This window comes from Anoplopoma fimbria, chromosome 14 (assembly GCF_027596085.1).
Source record: "Anoplopoma fimbria isolate UVic2021 breed Golden Eagle Sablefish chromosome 14, Afim_UVic_2022, whole genome shotgun sequence".
Taxonomy (NCBI): domain Eukaryota; kingdom Metazoa; phylum Chordata; class Actinopteri; order Perciformes; family Anoplopomatidae; genus Anoplopoma; species Anoplopoma fimbria.
In genome coordinates, this window is record NC_072462.1 from 1,112,697 (window position 1) to 1,137,817 (window position 25,121).

A 25,121-nucleotide genomic window follows, 5' to 3' on the forward strand; every position below is an offset into this window, starting at 1 on the left:
TGTGTCTGTGCTGTAGTGTGTCTGTGCTGCAGTGTGTCTGTGCTGCAGTGTGTCTGTGCTGTAGTGTGTCTGTGCTGCAGTGGTCATGCAGTGTGTCTGTGCTGCAGTGTGTCTGTGCTGTGTGTCTGTGTGTCTGTGCTGTAGTGTGTCTGTGCTGCAGTGGTCTGTGTGTCTGTGCTGTAGTGTGTCTGTGCTGCAGTGTGTCTGTGCTGCAGTGGTCATACTTGGCACCGCCCCCTCCCTCCGGTTGAGACGGCTCTGTCGCTTGATGATGACGTAGGAGATAACGTCGCCGTCACAGCTGTGAGTTCTTCAGTGTCAGAGTTACTCCTAAACACACACCGACAGGTGAAGCTCCAGGTGAGAAAACACATCATCATCTTCATCATCATCATCATCATCTTCTTCTTCATCATCATCTTCTTCTTCATCTTCTTCTTCATCATCAGCAGCATGTTGTTGTTGTTGTTGTTGTAACAGAGTCTTTCTTCTTCGCTGCTCTTAAAACGTGTCGTAGCTTCCGCCTCTGTGTTTACAAACAGAGTGTGTGTGTGTGTGTGTGTGTGTGTGTGTGTGTGTGTCTGTCTGTGTGTGTGTGTGTGTTCTGTGTGTGTGTGTGTGTGTGTGTGTGTGTGTGTCTGTGTGTGTCTGTGTGTGTGTGTGTGTGTGTGTGTCTGTGTGTGTGTGTGTGTGTGTGTGTGTGTGTGTCTGTGTGTGTGTCTGTCTGTGTGTGTGTGTGTGTGTGTGTGTGTGTGTGTGTGTGTGTGTGTGTGTGTGTCTGTGTGTGTGTGTGTGTGTGTGTGTGTGTGTGTGTGTGTGTGTGTGTGTCTGTCTGTCTGTCTGTCTGTCTGTCTGTCTGTCTGTCTGTGTGTGTGTGTGTGTCTGTGTGTGTGTGTGTGTGTGTGTCTGTGTCTGTGTGTGTGTGTGTGTGTGTGTGTGTGTGTGTCTGTCTGTGTGTCTGTGTCTGTGTGTGTGTGTGTGTGTGTGTGTGTGTGTCTGTGTGTGTGTGTGTGTGTGTGTGTGTGTCTGTGTCGTGTGTGTGTGTGTGTGTGCGTGACGTTTCCAGAGGAAGTATTCAGAACCTTTACTGCAGTAGAAGTACTAATACCACGCTGTGAAAGTACTTTCCCTTTTAAATCTGATGGTTCTGTTGCATGTTTTTGATAGTTTATTCTACATCAATGCAACATATTCTATCAGTAATGATATGTATGAGTACATTTAGTTACAGGTACTACCGTGCTGCACTATGATGCACTTGTACTATTTCCATTTAGTAATACTGAATCCTTATTATTTAAGCTACATGGCAGTATATAAAATCATTAAAATGAGCTCCATGAACGCATTAATGCATCAGTAACGTGATGTATATTATCCTGCATATGAGTGCTTTTACTTTTGGTGTTTTAATTATATTTTGATGCCATGCTTTTGTACTTGTACTCCAGTAGGACTTGGTATGCAGTACTTTTACTTCTACACTTTGATTTTGATGTTTTTACTTTAGTAAAAGATCTGAGTACTTCTTCCAGCTCTGGCTGTAACGTACATTTATTATCACTATTGATCTGCAGATCATTTCCTCCATGAAACATTTGATCTATAAAAAATTAGAAAATTTCGAAAAAAATATGCAGAACAGTTTCCTAAAGTCTGGTTTGGTTTAATTCTTTGTTTTAAATCTTAAAATATTGCATTTACTATCGCATGTGGCAAAATAAAGCATCAAATCTTTACAATTGGCAAACTGGAACAGCCTTAAACATGACTCGTGTGATTAATCAAATAGCAAAATAGCAAAAGTATTATTTTTTTGTCAATCGACTAATTGTTGCATCTATATTTTTATTTTAATATAAATAAAATAAAACTGTCAGTCGGACAAAAACGTCACATTAGACTCTGAATATTGTGATGACATCTTCCAATATTTTCCGACATTTTAGACTGAATCCATCCATCAGGTAAATAAATAATTGTGTTTAAGTGTTCGGTTATATCTGTTGCCCAATTTAGTTTAAATGCTGTTTCTTCTCCAAGTGTGTTTGTGAACAAATACTTTGATTTGTTCTTTCGTAAACCCACAGACTGAGAGTGTATGTCTGAACAGAACTTTCAGTCTGTAACATCAGCGTTCTTCCTGCGTGGTTAACATTCTGTAAGCAGCTGATTTAAAGAGAGAGCAGAGTGATGCACGTGTTTCTGCAGAGAACGTTGTGTTTAAATGTAATGGATGGTACTTTCCAGTGTGAGCAGCTCTTTGGTGCTGAAGCAGGTGTTGTGAGGAAACATGCGGCCGCTCATTCGTGTAACTGAGGTGTTCGGTTTCTCTGCTCCTAATGAGAGGCTCAGTGTTAGTGTGTTACTGCTGTACTGTTCACACAGCTGTGATGACACGGATGCATGAACGACGGACTTTAACAATTACACAACTCTCCTTCTAACGTGTGTCCATATTTCTACAGATTCATATAATAAATATTAAAAAGATGAAGCTGATTTAAGGAAAATAATGCAAGAAAAACAGCATAAACTCAATCTGCTGATTTTAAAAAACAGAGTCAGAAAAGTAGCAAATATTAAATATGTAGCGTGTGTTAGCATTTAGACTTTACAAAACTGTAGCAAGTATAAGTACAAGAAAATATAAAGTACATGAAAGTACAGAACTTCATTTATCCTGATGGAAACTGCTGTGCAGGATGTTGCGGTAAGAAAAAGGCAAACTAATGTTTAACATTTACATAACGCTCCTTCTGACTTGTGTTCATATTTCTACAGATTCAATTGCTGAATATTAAATAAGTGCAATTAATCAATCAAATGAATGTAAGAAAAACGACATAAACATGACCAAAAGATGGTGTCGAAAAAACAACAAATTAAGATCAGAGATGTGGAAAATCTAAACTATGTAGCGTGCTTACAATACTGTAGCACGTATAAGTACCAGATACTATAAAGTACAGAACTTAATTCATCCTCAAGGAAACTGCTCTGTAGTTTGTTGCAGAACAAACAAAGAATGCAAATAGAACCTTCTCGTAATAATGTGCAAAATCAAATATACATATATATCATTTTTACTTCTGCACTATGTTTTTCTTTTCTTTTTTTACTTGCATGTTTTTCTTTTGATACATATCTAATAGGCATTGTTATAAGTCTTAGAATCTTATTTCCAGGAACAGCTTCTCTTGATGATAAACACGTGTTTTAAAGTATCGGCTCTAAACAGCTGTTCTGGTCCCTGTGTCCTTATGGGGGCTCCGTGGTTCCTCCAGGCCAAACCTCATGGGGTCTCTGATGGTTTACAGAATCCACTTTAGCTTCTGAGCTTCCATTCTCTCTATAAAACCACAGCTCGGCCTCCTGCAGACGCTGCTGCACAGACGGAATCACTGAAGGTTAAAGAAGCTTTTTCTCCTGTTAGTGGCTTTTTTTTAAATGTATTTTTACAGCCGACAGTGAGAGGAGGTAAATGTGAAGTGTTGATGCAACACATTCCGGGAAAACGATGTGAGAACAGAAAATATTTTACTGTTTGAGGTTTAAATCTGAAACAGAAATCTGACAAATAAAGTGTTTTATTTCATAGAAAATGACAAAAATATTATTCGGAATGTCCGGATAAAACTTCCAGCTGCTTACATCTTTCCACTCTGCTCAGTGCTCAACAGTAACAGTTGCCAGGTTGCTATTGGCAGCCATTTTTAGGAACTGGCAACCACTTCTTGGCCTTAGTTCAACCAGTCAAAGTCTAGTTGAACCAGTGGAAGTCTAGTTCAACCAGTCAAAGTCCAGTTCAACCAGTCAAAGTCCAGTTCAACCAGTCAAAGTCTAGTTGAACCAGTCAAAGTCCAGTTGAACCAGTGGAAGTCTAGTTCAACCAGTCAAAGTCCAGTTCAACCAGTCAAAGTCCAGTTGAACCAGTGGAAGTCTAGTTCAACCAGTCAAAGTCCAGTTGAACCAGTGGAAGTCTAGTTCAACCAGTCAAAGTCCAGTTCAACCAGTCAAAGTCCAGTTCAGTCAAAGTCCAGTTCAACCAGTCAAGGTCGGGTTGAACCATTCGAGGTCGCTCCTCTGACTCTGTTTGTTTGTTTTTTCTCGTCTGTAGGGATGAAGGTGTCGGTGCGTGAGGTCCAGGTCTCCTCGGAGCCTGACTCCTCCTACTTCCTGCGTGTGGACTGGAGTGGGCGGGGCTTAGGCTCTGGTTTCCAGCTGCTGCTGACTGACGGACAGAACGCCTGGAGGGGAGACGGTAAAAAAAATGAAAATCTATCTCACCTAGTTTGACCTCTCAACTCACATTTTAACCTTTAAATGATTTATGCTCACCTGATACCTGGACAGCCTCACCTGTTGGACCACACACACACACACACACACACACACACACACACACACACACACACACACACACACACACACACACACACACACACACACACACACATCTCACCTGTGAACACTTTAGAGTGTCGTTGACCTTTTCAGCGGCTCAGGCAGCTTCACTTACTGAAGATGTATTAGTTTCTCCTACAGCAGTCTGAATCCTCTCAGGTGACTTTCAGTTATTCTCATCACTAGAGAAAAGTAGCTCTCCTCCTGTTAGCCGTTAGCGGTGCTGCTAACGTTACTAGCTCTCCTGTTGATTTAAACACAGGTTGGTTGTTTACAATGTAACATCATCAGAGATCAGAGACTAGAGAACATTAATGAAGTCCTGATCTCATATTTTACTGAATATTGGAGGATAACGATCGTCAGAAAAACTTTATTTGGTTAACGTTAAACTGCGTGAAGACCTGTGAGGAGGATCAGTACGGATCATGGATCAAAAACGATCCTTTACACCACTACTGACAGTTGAATCTGGACTTGGGAATCAGCAGCTCCTATCAAGGGCCACTAACTTGCTTTTTCTGGTGACCTGAAACTACTCAGAATAGTCTGCTGATGAAGACCTTGTGAAAAGGTCGAAAGCTCCAGAACCTTTACAGATCCATTGCAGTTGCCTAACATGTTGTCTCTATTTAGTTTTAACCATTTATTTGTTGGCTGACTGTAACGTTTCAATGCACAGCGGTTAGAGAACTTTACCTTTAAAGGGACAGTGTGAAGGATGTAGTGCCCTCTAGCGGTGAGGTCGCATATTGCAACTAACGGAATACCTGACTCCTCAGTGAGCGAGGCGGAGGTGTGCGAGGAGGCGGAGGAGCTGGAGATGCAGACGGAGCGCTACGTCCAGGACCTCCATCAGGCGCTGACAGAGACGGAGAACTCCGTCGCCTACAGCTTCACTCTGACGCCGTCTCCACCCGACCGCTGCTCCTCCGTCACGCTGGAGTACGAGAAGGTCCAGAAGGACATCTCTGTGAGTGTCTCTCACACACACACACACACACACACACACACACACACACACACACACACACACACACACACACACACACACACACACACACACACACACACACACACACACACACACGTGAACAAACACACACACACACCCATATATATATATGTGTGTGTTTTTCAAGAGATATTTAAAGTCGTCCGTCTTCACAGCGTCTCAGTCTGATGAAACACCAGCGTGTGTTTATTTAAATCAAACGCTCCTCTCGCCTCACGAGTCAGAAGGTTCATTTAAAAAAGTTAATAAAGGTGGTCGTTTGTTTGGACTTTAAAACTTTATCAGTCGGTTGTTGACGTTTCAGTGACGTCATGGCGGCCTACGCTTCACTTCCTTTATCTCCTCTGGATGTCTCAGAGCTCCGGGGAGACGTTTGTTTTGACGTTGAGACGGAGCGGAGGAGGTGATGAATGGAGTGTGAAATGTGAGTGTTGATTCAGGAACTGGAGTCGCCCTGCAGTTAAAACAACGGTGGAGCTGCTTTTAAAATGTTTGTTCTGATGTGAGTCTCATGTGGTTCAAATCCATTTAAACCTTCACAGCTGCAGCAAACTGTTCACAGATCAGCGCTTTGAGTCCTAATTAATGTATCATGTCGTAAATATGCAATATTATCATACACCATTGGCTTTAAGTGTTGTTCTCTGAGCTCCTCTTGTGTTGTCTTTATTAAACTGAGGACACAATCCAGCACTTCATCTGTCGGACAGATTCTCTTTTGTTTTCTTTGATATCAAAAGGGTGAATTTTAAAGCAGAAATAACCGTTTTTTAGGTCCATTAAGAAGCCGTAAACTTAATTTGACATCCGTCATCCACCTCTCCGTCTGAGTGAGGCTTTTGATCGATCAGCCAATGAAAAGCTTGCGTCCTTATGGTCAAAAAATAAGCTATAACATGTTTTTATAGCAATCTAAACAACATTTGAGTATTTGTTTTCTGTATAATCCTTCATAATTCTCTATTTAACTTTTTTCTCTTTAATTAAATCCTCATTTTCAAATTTTCCTGGTTATTCTGAAAAAGAAAATATGAAGTTAATAAGAGACCATAACTAAAAGTAGAATAAAATATAATAATAATTCATTAGTTTTGTGTTTTTGTCTCTTTTATCTCTGTTTTTGGTCTCCACCACCTCCTGAGGGAAATATCCGTCTCTTTAGCTGCGAAATGCATTTATTTTTAAGATACACTGAATTTGAAATTTTGCATTTTTTAAGGAAACCTTGTCGTCAAGGAGAGATCGATTTTTAAAGTGTTTTATCCTCTTTATTGTGTTTCACCGTTCATTTATTTTAAATGGACTTTTATGGTAAATTTGCCTATTTTTGGGGACTCAGCTTTTTTTGTTTAATTATAAGGTATTTTAAAGGCAAACCAATTATTGATTGTATTTATCAAGAAGGCTACATCCTGTCTTTTAAAATGTTTTGGAAGTGTAGGAAATGTGCAGTACTGTGTTTGTGTAAAGAGAAATGCTTTTTTAAATTTTTTATTAGATTTACAGAGAGGGGAAAAGGGGCAACTGTTTGATGATTTATTAATATTTTATCAACTTTTTCTAATTTAAATGACAAAAATCTAACATGTTCCAGCTGCTTTTTAATTCTTATGTGACAGTTAACTGAATATTTTTGGGGTTTTAGACTTCTGGTCAAAAAAAAGAACACATTTTGGCTTTCAGAAACAAAAGCATCCTGACGTTGTTAAGCAACTGACTAGTCAACTGTCCTCTGAACAGTGATTAACCAAACTCATGACGGAGATACAGAACCTTGTTGCCATGGTAGTTATGACAACAGAAAGTGCGTCTGTCGCAATAAAAAGAAAATCTATCAAAAATTCTGTTTTTTAAAAGTTTGATTTACAGAAGTGTGCCGGGATGAGTCAGAGCGTTTCTCTTTCTCAACATTAACAAAATATATATAGTTATGAGTCTTAAAGTTCTGATGTCAAATTGAAGGCTTCGCTTCCCTCTAATCGCAACTGCTGTTAAAGACACACACACACACACACACACACACACACACACACACACACACACACACACACACACACACACACACACACACACACACACACACACACACACACACACACAGGTGTTATCTGAGCAGTTAGCATACCAAACTTGTGTGTGAAACTATTTTTCTTGTTTCTGAACCAGAAAAACTAAAAGAGAAAAAAAAGCTTCACAGAAACACAAAAAGAAAGTAAAATAACTTTCAGATGACTTACTTTGAATAAGACTCAATACTTTCCATTTCACGTTTGATGTGTGGAGAAAGTGTGCTGCTGTCGTTGTCATGGTAACGAGTGTGATCTGTTATATAAAGCCTAAGAAAACACATGTAGAGGAAACTATGACTAAAACTAAAGAGGAATCAAAATGAAACTCAAGTTTTCATTTTCAGAAAATGAAAACTGATTATTGTGCAGACAACTGCATTTCACACTTTCGCCTATGTATCTGCTATTTTTGGGACCCACCCTGATTAAGACTGAAAAACTAATGCAATTAATTATGAAGCAGCTTTAGTAAAAGCCAGGCGAAAAAGAAATGTCTGAACCCTAGACTGTATATAAGAAGTGGACATAGTCCCATGATGTCACTTGTTGGTTTGTGGAATTATGTTTATGAAGCCTCGAGTTCGGAGGTTTGGCCGTTGCAACCAGTGAACAGGAAGTGACCATATATGGACTGAGGAGGAGTGACGTAGAGACACCGTATACGTCTCTGGTGTCGACCTGTCAATCAGTGTGTAGCCCCGCCCTAAAGCATCCCCTGCTTTATGGTCTGTTTGACTCTAAATGGAGCATCATTTACTAAATGAACATCATGCTGTATTGAAGAAGACTTGAAACTAGAGATTGAGACCATAAACTCATGTTTACAATGTTTACTGAGGGAATAAATCAAGAGAGAAGTAGAGTCATTTTCTCATAGACTTCTATACAACCAGAGGAGTCTCCCCCTGGTGGACAGGAGAGAGAATGCAGCTTTAACACATGAAGCTTTGACTGCACTCATTGGTTCCGGATGCAGCAAGCGTTTTTTTCCAGAGTTGATGATACCAGCCTTCTTCATCGCTCCTTCTTTTGTTTAATGCGACTGGGAGGCTGGTTGACATTTTGATAGGATGAGTCAGCAGAAAGTGGGAGCAGATTTGGTTTATTTTGATTAATTTGGTGTCAGTCCACAAACTGTTGTCCTCATCCATGTTGTCAATTGTGGCGCTTTGCTAGTAGCAGCATACTTCCACACTTTAAAATCTGATTTGAGCCTCCGGACTGAGACAAATCTGTAGAAATCTGATTGGAATAACATATTAAACCTCATTTCATGTGGGGGTGTTTTGGTCAAAAATTAGGCTGATTTGAGCTGGCAGTCTGAACAAAGCCTGAGCATCTTGTTCAACTTGTCTCCAGAGATCACGGGTTTAAACTCTGTACTCAGTAAAAGTCTATTCTTTCACCACAAACATTCCGGTTTATTAATGACTCTAACATTCACCCTCTCTGGCTGTAGAGGCGGAATAGGTGGAGCTGCTCCCAGAAGTTCATCAGTGAGAATCAATGAGTCAGAAACAGCTTTTGAAACAGTGGCGTCTCCATGACGACATGGATGAATCGTTGCCCACATCAACACGGTCCGGCCAACCGTCCGGCGTCTCACACAGCGTCAAGATCAAACCAGCAGCTTCACAACTAATGTGAGCCGTCAGGTGACTAAAGAGCGTAACGCTGACGGAGTGAACAGCATGAGGCAAGAGCTCAGAGGAGGAATTAACATTTCCAGCAGTTTTTCAGTCAGAGGATTTTTACTTAATGTTTCTAAGAGGTGGTGAAGTAATAGCTGGCACATTTTAGACACTTGGAAATAAAACCTGTGACTGAAACAGAGGAAGAAGAGAAAGAGAGCAGGACAAAAGATACATTATGACAAATCTTCCTCTAATGATTTAAAAATGTAAATGTACAATCTCACAGATTACAGTCGATAAATCAACAGATGACTTTTTGTGAAATTCTTTCAATTCTTTAACCTTTATGTGTGACTTTGATGAAACTTACAAAAAATGTACTTAAAAATAAATAATTTATACTCCGTCTTAAAAAGCTAGGCACCTTTTTTAAGCAATTTAACATTCGTCCTATGTTGTTTTGCAGCATTGTTACACGATGCTGTTGCGTGGCGCTGCATGCTGTGTTGTTACGCTGCGTTGTTAACATTCTTTGTTACCCTCTTCGCTGTTTGCCTTCTACGCTTTACTTCTACGTTGCCTTGACCTAGCATATCGTTTCACTACATTAACCAGCTAAAATTGTGAGTTTCTTTAAGCGTAATATGATACTGATATGAAACATATTTATGGAACTTTTTTCCGGGTTCAGAAACATTGATATCCAACATACCGTGTAGTAGAAACACACTACCAACGTTGTTTTGTTGGTCTCTCAGCACATTTCTACTGTTTATCTCTCTTTTTGTGTGGTCTGTTCAGACACTCAGCTGTGTTTCCCTCCCTAAAGGTCAGTTATTTAGGGAGCTGAGGGTCAGAGAGGTCGGTGCTGATAGTCAACGTTCTGTCTCTTATCTGTGTGTAAACATGTCTGAATGAAATCTTTGTTTTCCAGAAGGCAGCGGCCATTTATGTGACTCAGAAATGGAGCGCCCAGATTAAAGTGATAAAACTGTTTTAGAATGAAGCACAGCTTTTATGGGTCATTTTACATTATTCTAGTAATAGATACAGCAGCAGTGACCTCCTGCTTTTCTGTGAACTGGTTGTTCCTCCAGCCCTTTAAATCACGTCATATTCATTGTCTTTGTCTTCCAGTTCAGGTTGGGTTCTGCTGTGCTGAAGGTCGTCCCGGAGCCGGCGGAGGCAGTGAGGGAGTTACTGATCCACAATCTGCAGAGAGGAAACAATCTGGAGCAGAACAACCAGAACCTGGAGGAGGAGAACCAAAGACTGAGACGAGAACACCAACGCATTACTGCAGAGTAAATACAGAACAACCAGAGAGAAAACACAGAACACACAGAACAACCAGAGAGAAAACACAGAACACACAGAACAACCAGAGAGAAAGCACAGAACAACCAGAGAGAAAACACAGAACACAGAACACACAACCAGAACACAGAACAACCAGAAAACACAGAAAAACACAGAACAACCAGAGAGAAAACACAGAACAACCAGAGAGAAAACACAGAACAACCAGAGAGAAAGCACAGAACAACCAGAGAGAAAGCACAGAACACACAGAACAACCAGAGAGAAAGCACAGAACACACAGAACAACCAGAGAGAAAGCACAGAACAACCAGAGAGGGTGGGGGGGATTTCCAAATCGGAAAAGTCCTGGAGTTTCATAAATCCCCTCTGAAAGTTACAGTTATGTAAAATAGTTTTAGACATCTGCTGTTTTACCTCAATAGCCCTCTTCAACGTAATCATTACTTTTTAAAATATAAATCTAGTTGTGGAATGTAACCAAGTACATTTACCAAAGTACTGTCTGTACTTTACAATACATTTAACTTCACTAGATCTTTCAGACGGTATAGCTGCTAGTTACTTTGAAGAATTGGGTTTTTCAGACAAACCACACGATTGTGTTTGTAAAATATGATTTATTGCTACAGAATGATCTTCTCAGTATCATACAAAGTAAGTGAAAGCTCGTTATTCTTTATTCACTCAATACATTAAATGTATACAACATTAATAATCATGTAATATTTACATTTTTTGGAAAACAGACTTTATTAACAGGCTTTTTTGCATCATCGTACTTTTACTTTTGATGCTTTAATTGCTGATAGTACTTTTGTAGTTTTACTTGTGGTGACGTATTTTCACAGTGTGGAATTGCTTCTTTTACTTTAGTAATCTTTTAAAATACGGGGGATGATGATATGAATCAGTGCTGTCTTAACAAACAAAAATGTTGCCTTAATACATCAAAGAAATATTCCACGTCATGAATTATACTATGATAAAATAATTTAGCAAGACTTTCAGTTCTAGTGAGGATTTGGACACATGTTTGAGTTCCCCCAAAATCCATCAAAGTCATTTCCCAACTCATGTAGCACTGTGTCTTATTCATTACCTAAAAACAGCTGGTTGCTGTAGTTTATATCCAACAAACAGAGAGAAACAGAAACTTTGTTTGAGAACTATTTACAACGGCTAAATGAATCCACTTTGAAGTAAAAGGAATAAAATGCCTCTAGTTTGCAGAAACACTCGTTTTTGGTTTATTTTGTTGAGAAACAATATTGTAATTCACTAGAATTAAACATATTGAAACAATTAAAAAAATGTTTTCTGAAAGATGAAAGCGTATGAATAATGGCTCTGTTATCAATCAGCTGCTCCATTTATCACTGATGAACAGGCTAAGGGGAAACCTTTGTGTACTTTTCATGTCAGTTGTGTATTATTTCATGTTTCTGTGTAGAATGAAGCGTTATGCTGGAGGTAAAGAAGCTCTGGAGGTGGAGCTGTACTCTCGGTTTGTTTTGGTCCTGAATGAGAAGAAAGCAAAGATCAGAAGTCTACAGGAAGCTGTGACGAACCTCCAGGAAACCAGGTATCTATTCTGCATCCTTCTAGTCCTCTATCTCCCTGTGTATGTACTTAAAACTGTTTAAGACTACTTCTGTACTAAGACTCACTAACCAACACTTCAACTGTTCTCAGCACATTAACAGAAACTCGTTACAGTGATTAACCTTCAACTGACGCTTCAACTTTAACTTGAAAAATGATTCAGCTTCATATTTTCAACACTCTTCTAGTTGCTCAACACGTTGCTCAACACGTTGCTCAACACGTTGCTCAACACTTTGATGCCTGTTCCTGTGATTTCTGCAATTCTATGATTCATCTCCTTCATTTTAATGTCGTGATGTTTTATGAGGGTTTCATACATTTTTTATGAATGCTGTGGATTTTTAAACAATTATGTTTTATTTTGTAGGCTGAAATTAATCTGCTTTCTTTTGTAGTTCTGAGGGAAAGAAAACGGAGGATTCAGTGAAATCAAACATCGCAGCAGGTGAAGAGGAGGATGAATATGGAGGAAGTACCGATGAAGAGCCAGAGGAGGTGCAGCCGACTCCAGCCTCCTCTTCATCGTCTCGGGGTAAGAACTCTATCGTAGATTTCTTCTTCTGATCTCTGCTCCTCAAACGCTTCATCGTCTGACCTCCATTAACCTTTAAATGTGAATCATCAGAGCGAACTAGTTCCTCTTTATCAAACAGGATCCAAGACAATCTGCATGATTTGTCTCCATTAAAGTGAAATAGAATATTTATTTATTTCATTACACATTTTATGGACAAGAACCTGGTTTGTGTGAAAACAAATTAATAAAATATTTAACTTATAATATAAACATAAGGGCCGTACTCAACCAAAGGAATTATTAGTTAAATACAGTTATTCAACTAATCGATTATTGATCTGTAAAGATGAGTTTCTCCACAAAGAATCCCACAAAAGCACAACCTTTTTACTTGTGATTATAACTGTATTATAAATAAGTCATTCAGCATGAAAAAAGCATAACAATGAAACTAATTTAATAAATAATATTTGTTGTATTTATTAAAGAAAGTAATAAAACATCATTTTTTTTATATACAAGTAAAGAGGAAAAGGGAATAAAGGTGATAATCTACATCGTGTTTATAATGATTTTCTGAGTTTTTCCAACACAGAAAATGTAAAGAATTGAACAGATGAATGTTTCTCCTCTGGTTAAAGTATAAACTCCACAAAAGTGCTACACAACTATTATCTCTGTCGAATCCCTTTAAAGGAGAGCTTTTCCAGGACCATGAGTTATCTGCTGAAAGGTCGCGACCTTTCTCTCCATTATGCTACGTCTTCATAACATAAACTCAGTGACGGATTTCTGACGGATCATCTACAGAACCAACACTTCAACCTGTGGCTCGTTAAATCACAGGAGGTTTCACGGCTGATGGAAAACACCTGCTGTGACATCACTGAAGGGGGCGTGGCCAAATACTAGACTTCATAATTAGTACAAAAAAGCAAAATATGTGTTTTTTGTTGCAGATTTTCAAATGAACCCTCTGAACCTCAAAATCTGCAGACATGATTGAAAAGCATGTTTTCTTTAAACAATCACCAAAACAAGTCTGTTTATCAGAAGCTGTAAAAAACGTATTTATCATTAGATTTTCACCTTTCCCACGGTCTTTGAACACATCATGTGTGACAAATGCTTCCATCAAAAAAGCAGCTAAAACGAAGCTTATCAAAAACATTTTATTCTACATTTAAAATTATGCCACAAATAAATCGTTTGTTTTAACCAGATTCTGTTAAAAACATTAAACACAACTATTTTTGTATCAAAGAAATTCAACTTTTTTTCTTTTCTATGATTTATGTCATTAGAACGTGTTTGAGTCATTATAACGTGTTTGAGTCATTATAACGTGTTTGAGTCATTATAACGTGTTTGAGTTCTACCTTTAGCCATGATTGTTCTGTTTCCATAGAGGAGCATTACTTAAACTTCTTATATTGTATATTATATATATATATTGTAGTGTAAATCAAGGCCACAGTGATTTAGTGCGACAGGAGCAAAACACTCCCCTAAACTACTTTGGGTTCAGAGGGTTAAAAGTCACATTTATTTAAATATAATTATGATTGTGACGTTGTCATGGCAGCTGAGAGTATTTGTGTATTTCTTTTCGTGCCCCGGAGAACCAACCATGACGTCACTGAGGAGTTATGTAACGGCGGGCCTCCGTGAGCCGCCGTCCCAGAGCACCTTTAAACACGAGCAGCTTCATGACGCCGTCGTTCCACCTCATCGACCTCGTGTTCTCGTGTTCTCACGTTCTGAGTAATGTTCCGCCAGCAGGAGGCTGCATGTATGGACTGCAGGTGTTACTCCCAACATGAGTTACCTATCAGGGAGCTCTCTCTGCTCTCTCTCTCTCTGATTTTTCCACTTTCTCACACATGCAGAAGCGACCGCAGACAGGTTGGGTTCTCTTACTACGTCAGGCTTTTATTTTGGAGGCGTAGGTGTCCCCGTTCTCCGGGTATTACCCGTCCTCTGATGAGGGTTTGTGTGTTGTTGCTGTTGCCGTGGCGCCGCTTAGAGCCAACAGATAGATGAAGGGAGGGGGGAGGTTTGAGGAAGAGAGGTTTCATTCTCTGTGTTTGTTTGGTTCTGTATGGAGAAGCTTTACTGAATGATCCTAAATATTGTTGGTGTCAAATAGTCCTTCAGCTCATTCTGGAGAAGTAAGAGTGTGAGGATAAAAGACTATTAATGATCCCACTCAATAAGAAGCAGTGGGACATTCATTTATTTGTGCTTCTTTATTAGTTAGTAGAGTTTTTTATTGTGAGGCTTTACAGAACAGTTGAGTTCTGCATTCATTTGTCTCCAATTAAAGTGAAATAAAAAACTTTTTTTAAATGTATTTTATTACACATTTTATGGACAGGAACCATGTTTGTGTAAAACCCAATAAATAAAACATTTGATGTATAAAATAAATGTTGGGCCGTCCTCAACTAAAGATATTCTTAGTTTTACAGATCTGTCGATTAAATCAACTGATTGATTTCACACAAAAGCACTACTTTAAATCTTGTGTTTACCAGAGATGTGATCATAACTTTCTTATGAGTATGAAAAAGCATGAACAAAAAGCATAAAAAACAACTAATGGACTAAAGAAATCGTAGTCGAGTTATCGACTTAGAGAAGGCAGCCGTAATAAACATGAAACATTTTCAAAGATTAATAAATATAATTCAAATAAATAAATAACTAAAGATAAGAAAGTCATGGGACATTAAGTACAATCTTTGGGGTCAGACGTTGATTATCTATGTTTTTGGGTGATTAACTGACTCGTATTCAAACACATGAAACTGAATCCTAAAATATTATCAACTTCTGAAGCTGATGAGCTTCATTAAACATCCAGCAGACACAAAGCCACAGTCGCATTTATTGGATGTTATTTCAGAATCCACATAATGAGTATTCTCTCTCTTTTATCTCTGTTTTTGGTCTCCACCACCTTTCTTTAGCTGCTAAATGCTCCACTGTGTTCACCAGTTAGTCACTAACTGAGTCTGGCCGTCGGATCTTTTTATGCTTTTTTAGCTGCAATCAGCTACCGGCTGCTTCTGGAAACAAATCAGTCTTTAAAATGAAAACAATGAGCTTAAAAGACGTTGCAGAATTTGTGAGAGTTCTCTTTTGGTTTCACTTTCACTTTTTGCTCAAACACAGTCAAAGTTTGAGCAAAACTTGTTTCCTCGATGTCGAGTTTTTAATGTTTGCCCAGATAATAGTTTTGTTGCTGCTGTTTATATTCCTCCTGATGCAAATACCAAAAACACCACCACAGCAATACAACACTGTTTTTTATTTGGTTGTTTGTCGTGTATTTCTTTTGTAGCAAATGAGCTTCAACTGCATTTTATTTTTGTTTACTTGAATAATGTTCCTTGAATTACACATATTTTCTTTAATAATACTAATTAAAGTTGCTTTATAAGTTAAAAATGTCTTTGACCAAACAGAGAAAACCGTTTCCCCTTCGTGGATGAAGGGAAATAGAAACACCTGACTCACCTGTTCTCTCTTTGGGTTTAACAGACAGCTTTACAGACCTGAGTTAGTTCATTTATAGAACCCAGGGAGGACGATGTGGAAACCAGACGCTGAGAGAAACACATCAGCAGCCATTGATGCAGGAAAAGTCTAACTTAAGGGATGTTTCCAGGTTTTCCCACCATCGTCTTTGATCCCTGAAGGTGCTGATTGAGATCCGAGCCGCTCTGTTGTTCCATAAACTCCTCGGCTTCCTCACGTTAAACGACGGAGGAGAGGTGGTGAAAACAGAGGCAGCAGATGTTTAACAGTAGAAGAAGAAGAAGAATGTGGAACATTCTACATAACTCACTGTTCATCCTCAATGTAACGGGAGATCTTTGTTGTTTTAAAATCCTCTTCTGCTCACCTGGAAGAGCATTGTTTCCTTTTAATCCAGGTCAAATTACAAATATGTTTAAATCAGAATTTAGAATTTAAAGGGGCTATCCACTAATTTTATACATGAAGATCAGTTTTTTTTGTCATTAAAACAGTTGTGTGACGTCTTCTGTTTTTCTAAAAAGAGTCTCTTTAGAGAAAAGTAACCTGGATTATGTCACAAAATAGTCTGTGTTTTTACACTTATTCAGAAAATATTCGACTGAGCTGTTTTCATGCTAATGAAGATGAATCTTCCACTATTATTCTCGTTGACATGCAGCTGTTCAGACTCTCCATGACGTTGGTTCTACGGCTACACCCTTAAATTTTACTTTAATTTACCTCCTTCTTCAGCTGAAGTCATGTTGCTCCGGTCGTGAACCCGTTTTCCTCTCTGCATGTTTTATTGTCTTATTTAATCTGTGGTTGTATGTTTTGTGGGATTGATGCACTTATTTCTTTTTTTCCAACTGTTTCTTGTTTTTATTTTCTTGTAATCTATGCATATTTTGTATTGTATATTTTCGTCATTATATACTTTTTTACATGGTACTTGATTTACATTTTTCTTATATTTCTTTACATGCCATTTTCCGCTTGAGAATCAGTATTTCTGATTCTGATTCTGCAAGTTATGCAAAACTTATAAAAAGCTTTGCACATAGTTGGCTGTTCGGTTCAAACAAACACAGAGCTGACTGTAAACAGGAAAGAGGTTCGAGTTGCAAACTGCAGTAAAAATATCAACTGAGATTCATATTGTGAATGAGCTGTTTACATGTCAAAAAAATGCCCCTAAAACCTGAATAATAACAAAATATCACACTTTTTTCATCTGAAAATGCTCCATAAAAATCTGAATATCCATGTTTTTGTGCATGTTAACGTAGTTAATGCAGCTCTTTGAAGATAAGAATCAGAGATTTATGGATTAAACTCATGGCAAATTAAATAAGAGACGGCAAAACAAAACTATCCATCACGAGACATGAACAGATAGAGATGTTACGACACGTGAACTTTGGTATCGGCTGATCTGATGGAAATATAGTGCTTTAGAAATATTGCATGTCCTTCATAAGATGAAAAATACAGTGTGATTAATCAGAAACAAAGTCAATGAGATGTAAAATGTGGATCAAAAAACCTGCATCAGAAACACAGGCTTAAATAAGTTCTATTAAAATGTATTGATATTCATATTTCTGACTCGTCTCGTGTCCTCAGGTCGCTCTGCTGCGAGCCCATTGGACGACAGCCTGAAGGACATCACAGACGTGGCTCCTTGTCGCAAACGGCGCTTCCGTCACCTCGGGGCCCCGGAGCCGGCGGTCAAAGGATCGAGTCCACCGAGCGTCCGGAGGAAGAGGTACGTATGACATCCCAGACACACGTGATGTCATCGACTCTGTTTGTTGTGACGATGTGGAGTACTTCCTCCTGCTGCTCTGTGGCTTCAGTTTACTGGCTCGTAAACTAGAGAACTGTTTATTCATGTAGCCGGGTGTGACACCTCCAAAAACACACTGTAAATCTATTTCAATACACTTTATTGTGGCAAGTAAAGTTTAAAAGACACCTCCCGTCTTTACTGAAGAACAAAAGACGTAGAGATAATCTTCTCTACCCCTGAATGGGAAAATCAAACATTATAGAAGTTTCCTGTCAGGGTTTTTCTCTACATCCTGCAGCTAAATGTTCACATGGTACTAAATATTTAAATCTCTTTCACACTGACAGACTGCTAAACAAGCAGAGACCTAAACATGTGAAGGAATGTGTTTGTTTTATAGGCGAATTCTCTCTAATGTCCAGGAATCACGAAGCTAAAGTCAGCAAACTTAGTTTTTTAATACACAGATTTTAAAATGTTTTAAGACAAGAAAAGGTAAATATTGAAAAGTAAATGCTTCCTTTCTTTCTGGCCTCACCCTCTGCTTCTGAAAAGGGAAGTCAGAGCTTCAATACAGCATGATGTGCTTTAGGGCGGGGCTACACACTGATTGACAGGTCGACACCAGAGACGTATGCGGCGTCTCTACGTCACTCCTCCTCAGTCCATATATGGTCACTTCCTGTTCACTGGTTGATTAAAAACAAGATGGTGAACTTGAGGCTTCAAAGCATTATGGCGACTACGTCCACTTCTTGTATGTAGTCTATACCTTTATGACATGATGCTGCAGAGCCCATTGGACTCCCAGGAAGAAAAGGAGGATGCTGCAGTGAAGCACAGAAGTGTAGAAGAAGAAGAAGCAGAAGCCCAGCTGTACACCTTTAGGGCCTTTTATCACCTTTAGAACATTCCTCTGAGCGTGGATATCAGATTCAGCCTTCTACAGTTTTTACTGGTGGTGAAAGAGCAGCGTTGTCCTGCAGCTTAATGATTCCTGCTGCTGCTCTCTTCTATGCGTTTTTATCTCTTTAAGCACACAAACACATGCTGCCTTGGCTTCAGGCGGACCAGCTGCTGATGAGCAGACCGGGAGAGTTGAAAGACCGTTTCCACTGTGGACTTTATGTGGACACACGGATCCACTAATGAGTGTGTGGAAAACACCAGGAGGCTGCATCAGGACCCATGTTGTCAAGTGTTTAACAAGGATTTGTTGAATCCAACATACGATTGATTTTACTTCCCTCCATGGAGAAGGTTTTGGTTTTTATTGTCCGTTTTTTTTTTTAAGAAATCTGTCCCTGAATTCCTCAGACCTTCTATTGGAGACTTATGTGAATCATTGAACAAATTGTCGTCTGTCTCCAGGCTGTAAAAATCTCAATTATAGGTATCTGAAAACCTAGATACCACCAGAGTGGAGTGAGAACATGAACCAACCCTTTGATTATCTTGGATATTGGTGAATGCCATTTTTATCAGGTCTTAAGACAACAGAAGTTACAGAGACACAACGTGAAGTCGCATTGGTATTTATGCTTGCGACAATTTTGGACAAAAATACAGACTTTGTGTGTGCAAATACCTGAAGACGTGATATCAGGAGCTGGATGTAGCTTCATGTTTACGGTGCAGACATTAGAGTGGCATTGATCTTCTCGTCTTACTCTCGATGAGCCTTTGCACTTCCCATAATGTCAAACTCTTTCTTGTAGAATGTAAATTTGAGTCCTTCAAAGCAGCAGCTCCAGAGGGTAACGGACCTTTGACGAGTTGTTCTGTCCCTCGTGTCTTTGCTACCCACTGATCCTTCCTTCATCCCCTCTGATGTCTGACATCTTGTTTCCTGACTCCTAAACATCACAAGCTGATGTGTCAGGATCTATTTCAGTCACAGACTGTGTTTAAGAACGGGGCGTGGTCATCGTGACGTTGCTATGTGGACTACCTTTCTGAAGCATCAAGTTCGCCTTTTTCACTGTCGCCATCTTGGATTACGGCTGCTTGTTGTTGAGGAGTGACGTAGAGACGCCGTGTACGTCCCCTAAAGCATCCCCTGCTTTATGGTCTGTTTGACTCTAAATGGAGCATCATTTACTAAATGAACATCATGCTGTATTGAAGAAGACTTGAAACTAGAGATTGAGACCATAAACTCATGTTTACAATGTTTACTGAGGGAATAAATCAAGAGAGAAGTAGAGTCATTTTCTCATAGACTTCTATACAACCAGAGGAGTCGCCCCCTGGTGGACAGGAGAGAGAATGCAGCTTTAACACAGGAAGCTTTGACTTCACTCAGAACTGAATGTTGCCGCCTGATTTTAATCAAACATACACTTAGGAAACATTAGTTAACAAGAAAAACACATAGGTCTTCTCTCAATGCAGAAGATTGTGGTTTAAATTGTCCTGTTTTTGAAAAATATGTCCCTGAACTCAACAAACTTTCTATTGGAGATGAGTTTAAATCATTGAAATAATTGTCGTCTGTGTCCAGTCTGGAGAGATTTCACAGATAGATATCTGAAAACCTAGATACCACCAGAGTGGAGTGAGAACATGAAACAACCCTTTGATTATCTTGGATATTGGTGAATGCCATTATTCTCAGGTCTTAGAACAAGAACTAGGGAGCCAAAGTCAGTCAAAGAAACAACTCTCTGCTTCTCTTTCGTCTCCTTACACGTCCAAAAACCTCACAATACCACTGCTTCTATCCCGCAGTATCTCCCATTTGCCAGCTTCTTTTTTGGATGTGGCCATTTAGAAATCGTTCCAAAGACGCGTCTCAATCTGACATTGTTTCTAACAGAGGGTCGGGGGGTAAAATGAGTCCAAGCTCGTCCCAGTGCCAGCGACTGTAAACTGTGCCACATGCAGATGGCCGTAAGTGATGCCATCCATCCCCAGCTGCTGTCAGTAGCTGGTAGCGGTGAGGCTTATTACCAGATCTGACTGCTGCAACAAGAAGCAGCAGTGATCTGACGAGCAGCTGTGGTTGGCTGGATGCTTGAGCGCTGCAGAAGTCGCCTCCCTCTGAGCTGGCGGACGCCGGCTGCAGCAGAGGCTTTTTTGTGGGTAGGGAGCTGTTAAAGGTTGGTGGGGGGTTCAGGGCTGCTGGCAGGCCAACACCAACCTATTGTGTTTCATTACATCACCACTCAAACCACAAACCTTCCTCTGCTACCTCCATGTTTCTCAAATGAAAAGAGAGGAGGATGAGGAGGGAAATGTCCTGAAGAGGATTAAACGAAGGCCACATGATCAGAAGACAAAGTTAATTAAAGAGAAAGATGAGAAGATTTATTGTTTGGAGATGTTGTTTTTTTGACCATATTTGGACTGAGGAGGAGTGAAGTAGAAACGTTGTAGACGTCTCTGGTGTTGACCTGTCAGTCAGTGTGTAGCCCCGCCCTAAAGCATCCCCTGCTTTATGGTCTGTTTGACTCTAAGTGGAGCATCATTTACTAAATGAACATCATGCTGTATTGAAGAAGACTTGAAACTAGAGATTGAGACCATAAACTCATGTTTACAATGTTTACTGAGGGAATAAATCAAGAGAGAAGTAGAGTCATTTTCTCATAGACTTCTATACAACCAGAGGAGTCGCCCCCTGGTGGACAGGCCTACACAAATCCTCAGTGTAGTTCCTGTTAACACGTCCTTCAGATCTAAGTGTTTGTGTTCTCAGAGGACAGTTTTCCCATGAAAAGAAACTTGCAGTGAAGCTCTCTCTGGTTCTGTAAACCATCAAACATCGCTCCCAGCCATCACAGATAATCACTACAAGACACGAGGCTTCTAGAGCTTCACTCTGTTTCCTGCTCAGAGTTTGGACGGTCTGCTGTTTAAACTGTGACCCTCTAGCATGATCCAATCAGCTGTAGAATCTACAACATTTGTAGAACATATGGATGGAGTTTATGAACGGTCCTCTGTGGTTGATCCTGTCAGAGGAAAGAATCCATTAAAGCTGTGGTTCTCACAAGATAAATCTGAGGAGAATCATTTTATCATGTTTCTGTTTTTAATGTGAAACAATGGATGAGTTTACCTCTAAAAATCTGTCCTGATGAAAACAATCTGAGAACGAAACGTCACGAGTTCCACGCAACTTGTGACCAGTGGCTGCAAGTAATTAAGTTTAAAGATAATTAAATAAAACCGGATGGTGACACACAGATCATAAGCTCCGATAGCTCCGGCTCCTCGTTCCCTCAAAGGTCAGCTCTGTAAAGACAATTTGTGTTAAAGTTCACTGAAGTTGCACTCAACATAATATATTCCCTTCAACCCTGTGAACAAATCCACTAATTGTGGCCATTCCATTAAAATAAATGGGGTTTTCTCAGGTTTAAATGCTGCTGTGTTTGGACATTAAAATGTGTTCAAAGTGAACACAAAGCTGATTTCTGTTTTGGATTATTCACATGAATTTGTGTTAATTCCCCTCAATCAGCTCATCATAGCGACTTCGTGGTCTGCTAGCTAATTTACGAACACGTGTTTTATTGAGTGTTTGTGGCTCGGCTGTTCAACATTTGGCAGATCTTAGAGCTCAACAGGAACTTAACTTTTTCTGTTATTTCCCTCCAGTTCTTTTACTTGTTCTTCTTCTGGTCAGACAGTCTCAGAATTTTTACACAATCTCCTACAAAATTGTGTTTCCTTACAACCAAAATGCATTCTCAAAAAATGGTTTCGATGCAACCTGTTACCTCCCAGATTTCGGTCGCAGTTTTAAACACCTAATTAATGTTTGGGTTACAAACGTAAATTAAACTTTCTGGTTTTACACAGAACATGAACAATGATCTCCTTGGTGAAAGTCCTGTGTTTGTTTGATTGATTAGAAGCGGTCATCCCATTCCCCTCAAAACATAATTGAACATCATTTTCCAACAATTGTTTCATCTTTGTATTGACTTTACAATCACACCATCTCTAAATCAACATTTGTTCAGTCCGAACAAGAACAAAGAGATTTGGTGTTGATGAAATTCTATTTGTCTCTGACTTTCATAATAAAACAGCCATAGATATCTACAAACTAAACCCAACAAATAAAAACATGTTTTTCTGCTATAATTTGTTGCACTGAACCTTTAAGTGACAGACCTTCGGGTTTCATTTAGACCGAACTAATCCTCGTTCCAAACTGAGCCTCTGTTTAGTTTCTTAATCTTCAAACCAGCCCATAATTGGTGTCCGTCCTCGACTCTTTTCCGTCAGCGGGCCGGCTCTGTGGGGGGGCTCCCCGAGTGCCCGATGCCCGAGCTTAACCTCACCTCTCCGGGTGGAGGCCGCCCTGCTCCACGTGTTCAGGCCTCCGGTGGTCCTCCGTGGCACAGCCCCCCTCCACTGAACACGTCTCTGGTTCCCTGTTAACCGGTTCCAGCAGCGCGCCGCTGTTTGTCATCCAGTTGGTAATGATTTAAAGGAGCTCAGGGCCTCTCCTCTCTTCTTCTGCTTTCTCATATCGCCTTTTTTCTTCTCCTTTCCATCCTAATCATCGATACAGCCGGGTTTGTGTTCTCCGTTTCCTGAACGTCCTTCAAAAAGGACTTAAAGCTCGAGACGCTTCTCTTGATTGTTGGTGGTCCTCAGGTCAGCTGGGATTTAGGTTTCGCCAGTGAGAGAGAGGCTCCATGTTGGACGGTTTAAAACGGGAGAGTTTTCTGTCTCCACACATTATAGTTTATTGACCTTATGCAGCCTCAAGCTTTTCTTCTTGTCTCTGATCATCCGGACACAAATATCTCAAGGTTCAGAGCACGTTGGCACCAGGCGCCAACCACTGGTTCTGCAAAGTGAAGCCAAAGGTTCATGTCTCACAGGGAGACGAGCAAAATAATGATTATAATAAGTTTTACATACATGGATAAAGGAAGCAGCTGGACAAACGTCCAAGAACGACCATTGTGCATGTTCGCTTACACGCATCCTGAGGAAGCACGTTTCACCTTAAAGGAAGCGTTTGACATTTGATTTAGAGAATTACAGTTTTTCTCTTTCTTGCTGGGTGAGATACAAACAAATGCCTAATTCAACTTTAGAACCTCCTAATGGATCATTAAAACTACCTCAATAAGCCCTAGAACCTCCTTAAGAATCACTAGACCCATGTTACGATCCCAAATGATCCCTAGAAACCCCTAAAGGAACCCTAGAATATTTTTTGAATGATTGTTTGAACCTCCTGAATCAACCCTTGACATTACTTAAGGATCAGTGCCACTTAAATCAACTCTAGAACCATCTAAATATAACTAAGGATCCCTTGAAACATCAAAAGAACCCCATAACATTCTACACAATTGCTAGAACCACCTAAATCAACCCCATAACTTCCTAATGGATCACTAGAACCACCTAAATGATCACAAGAACAACATAAATCAAGCCTAGAACCTCCTTAAGGATCACTAGACCCATCTCGAGATCCCAAATGATCTTGGGATCATTAGAGGAATACTTTTGAATGATCGCTAGAACCTCCTGAATAAACCCCACATCACACGGTGTTGCATTCAAGTGAAGGCAGAATATACGAGATTCTATAGAGGTAGACGACTGAAGGAGAACATGATGATGGGGGAGCTGCTGGGCCACGAATACACACACACACACACACACACACACACACACACACACACACACACACACACACACACACACACACACACACACACACACACACACACACACACACACACACACTTACCTACACACAGGTATCAAAGCTGCCCATGTGTTTCTAGTCTTGTTCCTTATGGGCCACATGATACACTTCCCGTCTCAACAGGAAAACTCTCCTGTAAACCAGCCTCATTAGCCCACTGACCTGTGTGTGTGTGTGTGTGTGTGCACAGGACCGACCCCCCTGCAGGATCCAGTAAGCAGCAGACCCCCCCTCAGCGCTCTTCAGATGCTGCAGCAGCAACTTCAGCAGCAGAGGACCTGTTTGATGACTTTTGACCTTTTTAGACTGGTTCCAGTGGTCTGTACAGAGGGAGAACACTGGCTTATACTGGTTGGTGACGGTGTCATATTTTATACCGAATTTCATGAATTATGGATCGTGGATCGCACTAAAAGTATTTATAAGAAACTGTTCCTGTAACAACGTCAAGATGGGTGAAAAAAAAAGTGAAAAACAAGAAGTGTCTCAGTCTCCAGAACAGCTTCAGTGTTCTTTGTTCTATATTCTCGAGAACTTTACTGG

The 25,121-nt window shown here is 39.9% G+C and overlaps 1 protein-coding gene across 2 annotated transcripts; it reads left to right on the top strand.

The window, feature by feature from the left end:
• Positions 1 to 279: 279 nt before the first annotated feature.
• On the top strand, positions 280 to 24,880 carry xrcc4 (X-ray repair complementing defective repair in Chinese hamster cells 4). 2 transcript variants are annotated; one of them, XM_054611900.1, is made up of 8 exons: positions 280 to 360; positions 4,121 to 4,264; positions 5,190 to 5,380; positions 10,263 to 10,429; positions 11,899 to 12,030; positions 12,449 to 12,585; positions 17,722 to 17,863; positions 24,769 to 24,880. In XM_054611900.1, exons 2-8 carry the CDS (start codon positions 4,123 to 4,125, stop codon positions 24,872 to 24,874), a joined length of 1,017 nt encoding a protein of 338 aa, XP_054467875.1. In that variant the 5' UTR covers positions 280 to 360; positions 4,121 to 4,122; the 3' UTR covers positions 24,875 to 24,880. The 2 variants fall into 2 exon arrangements, with proteins under 2 accessions (XP_054467875.1, XP_054467876.1); XM_054611901.1 differs by lacking the exon at positions 280 to 360 and having other exon boundaries at positions 3,595 to 4,264.
• Positions 24,881 to 25,121: the final 241 nt, after the last annotated feature.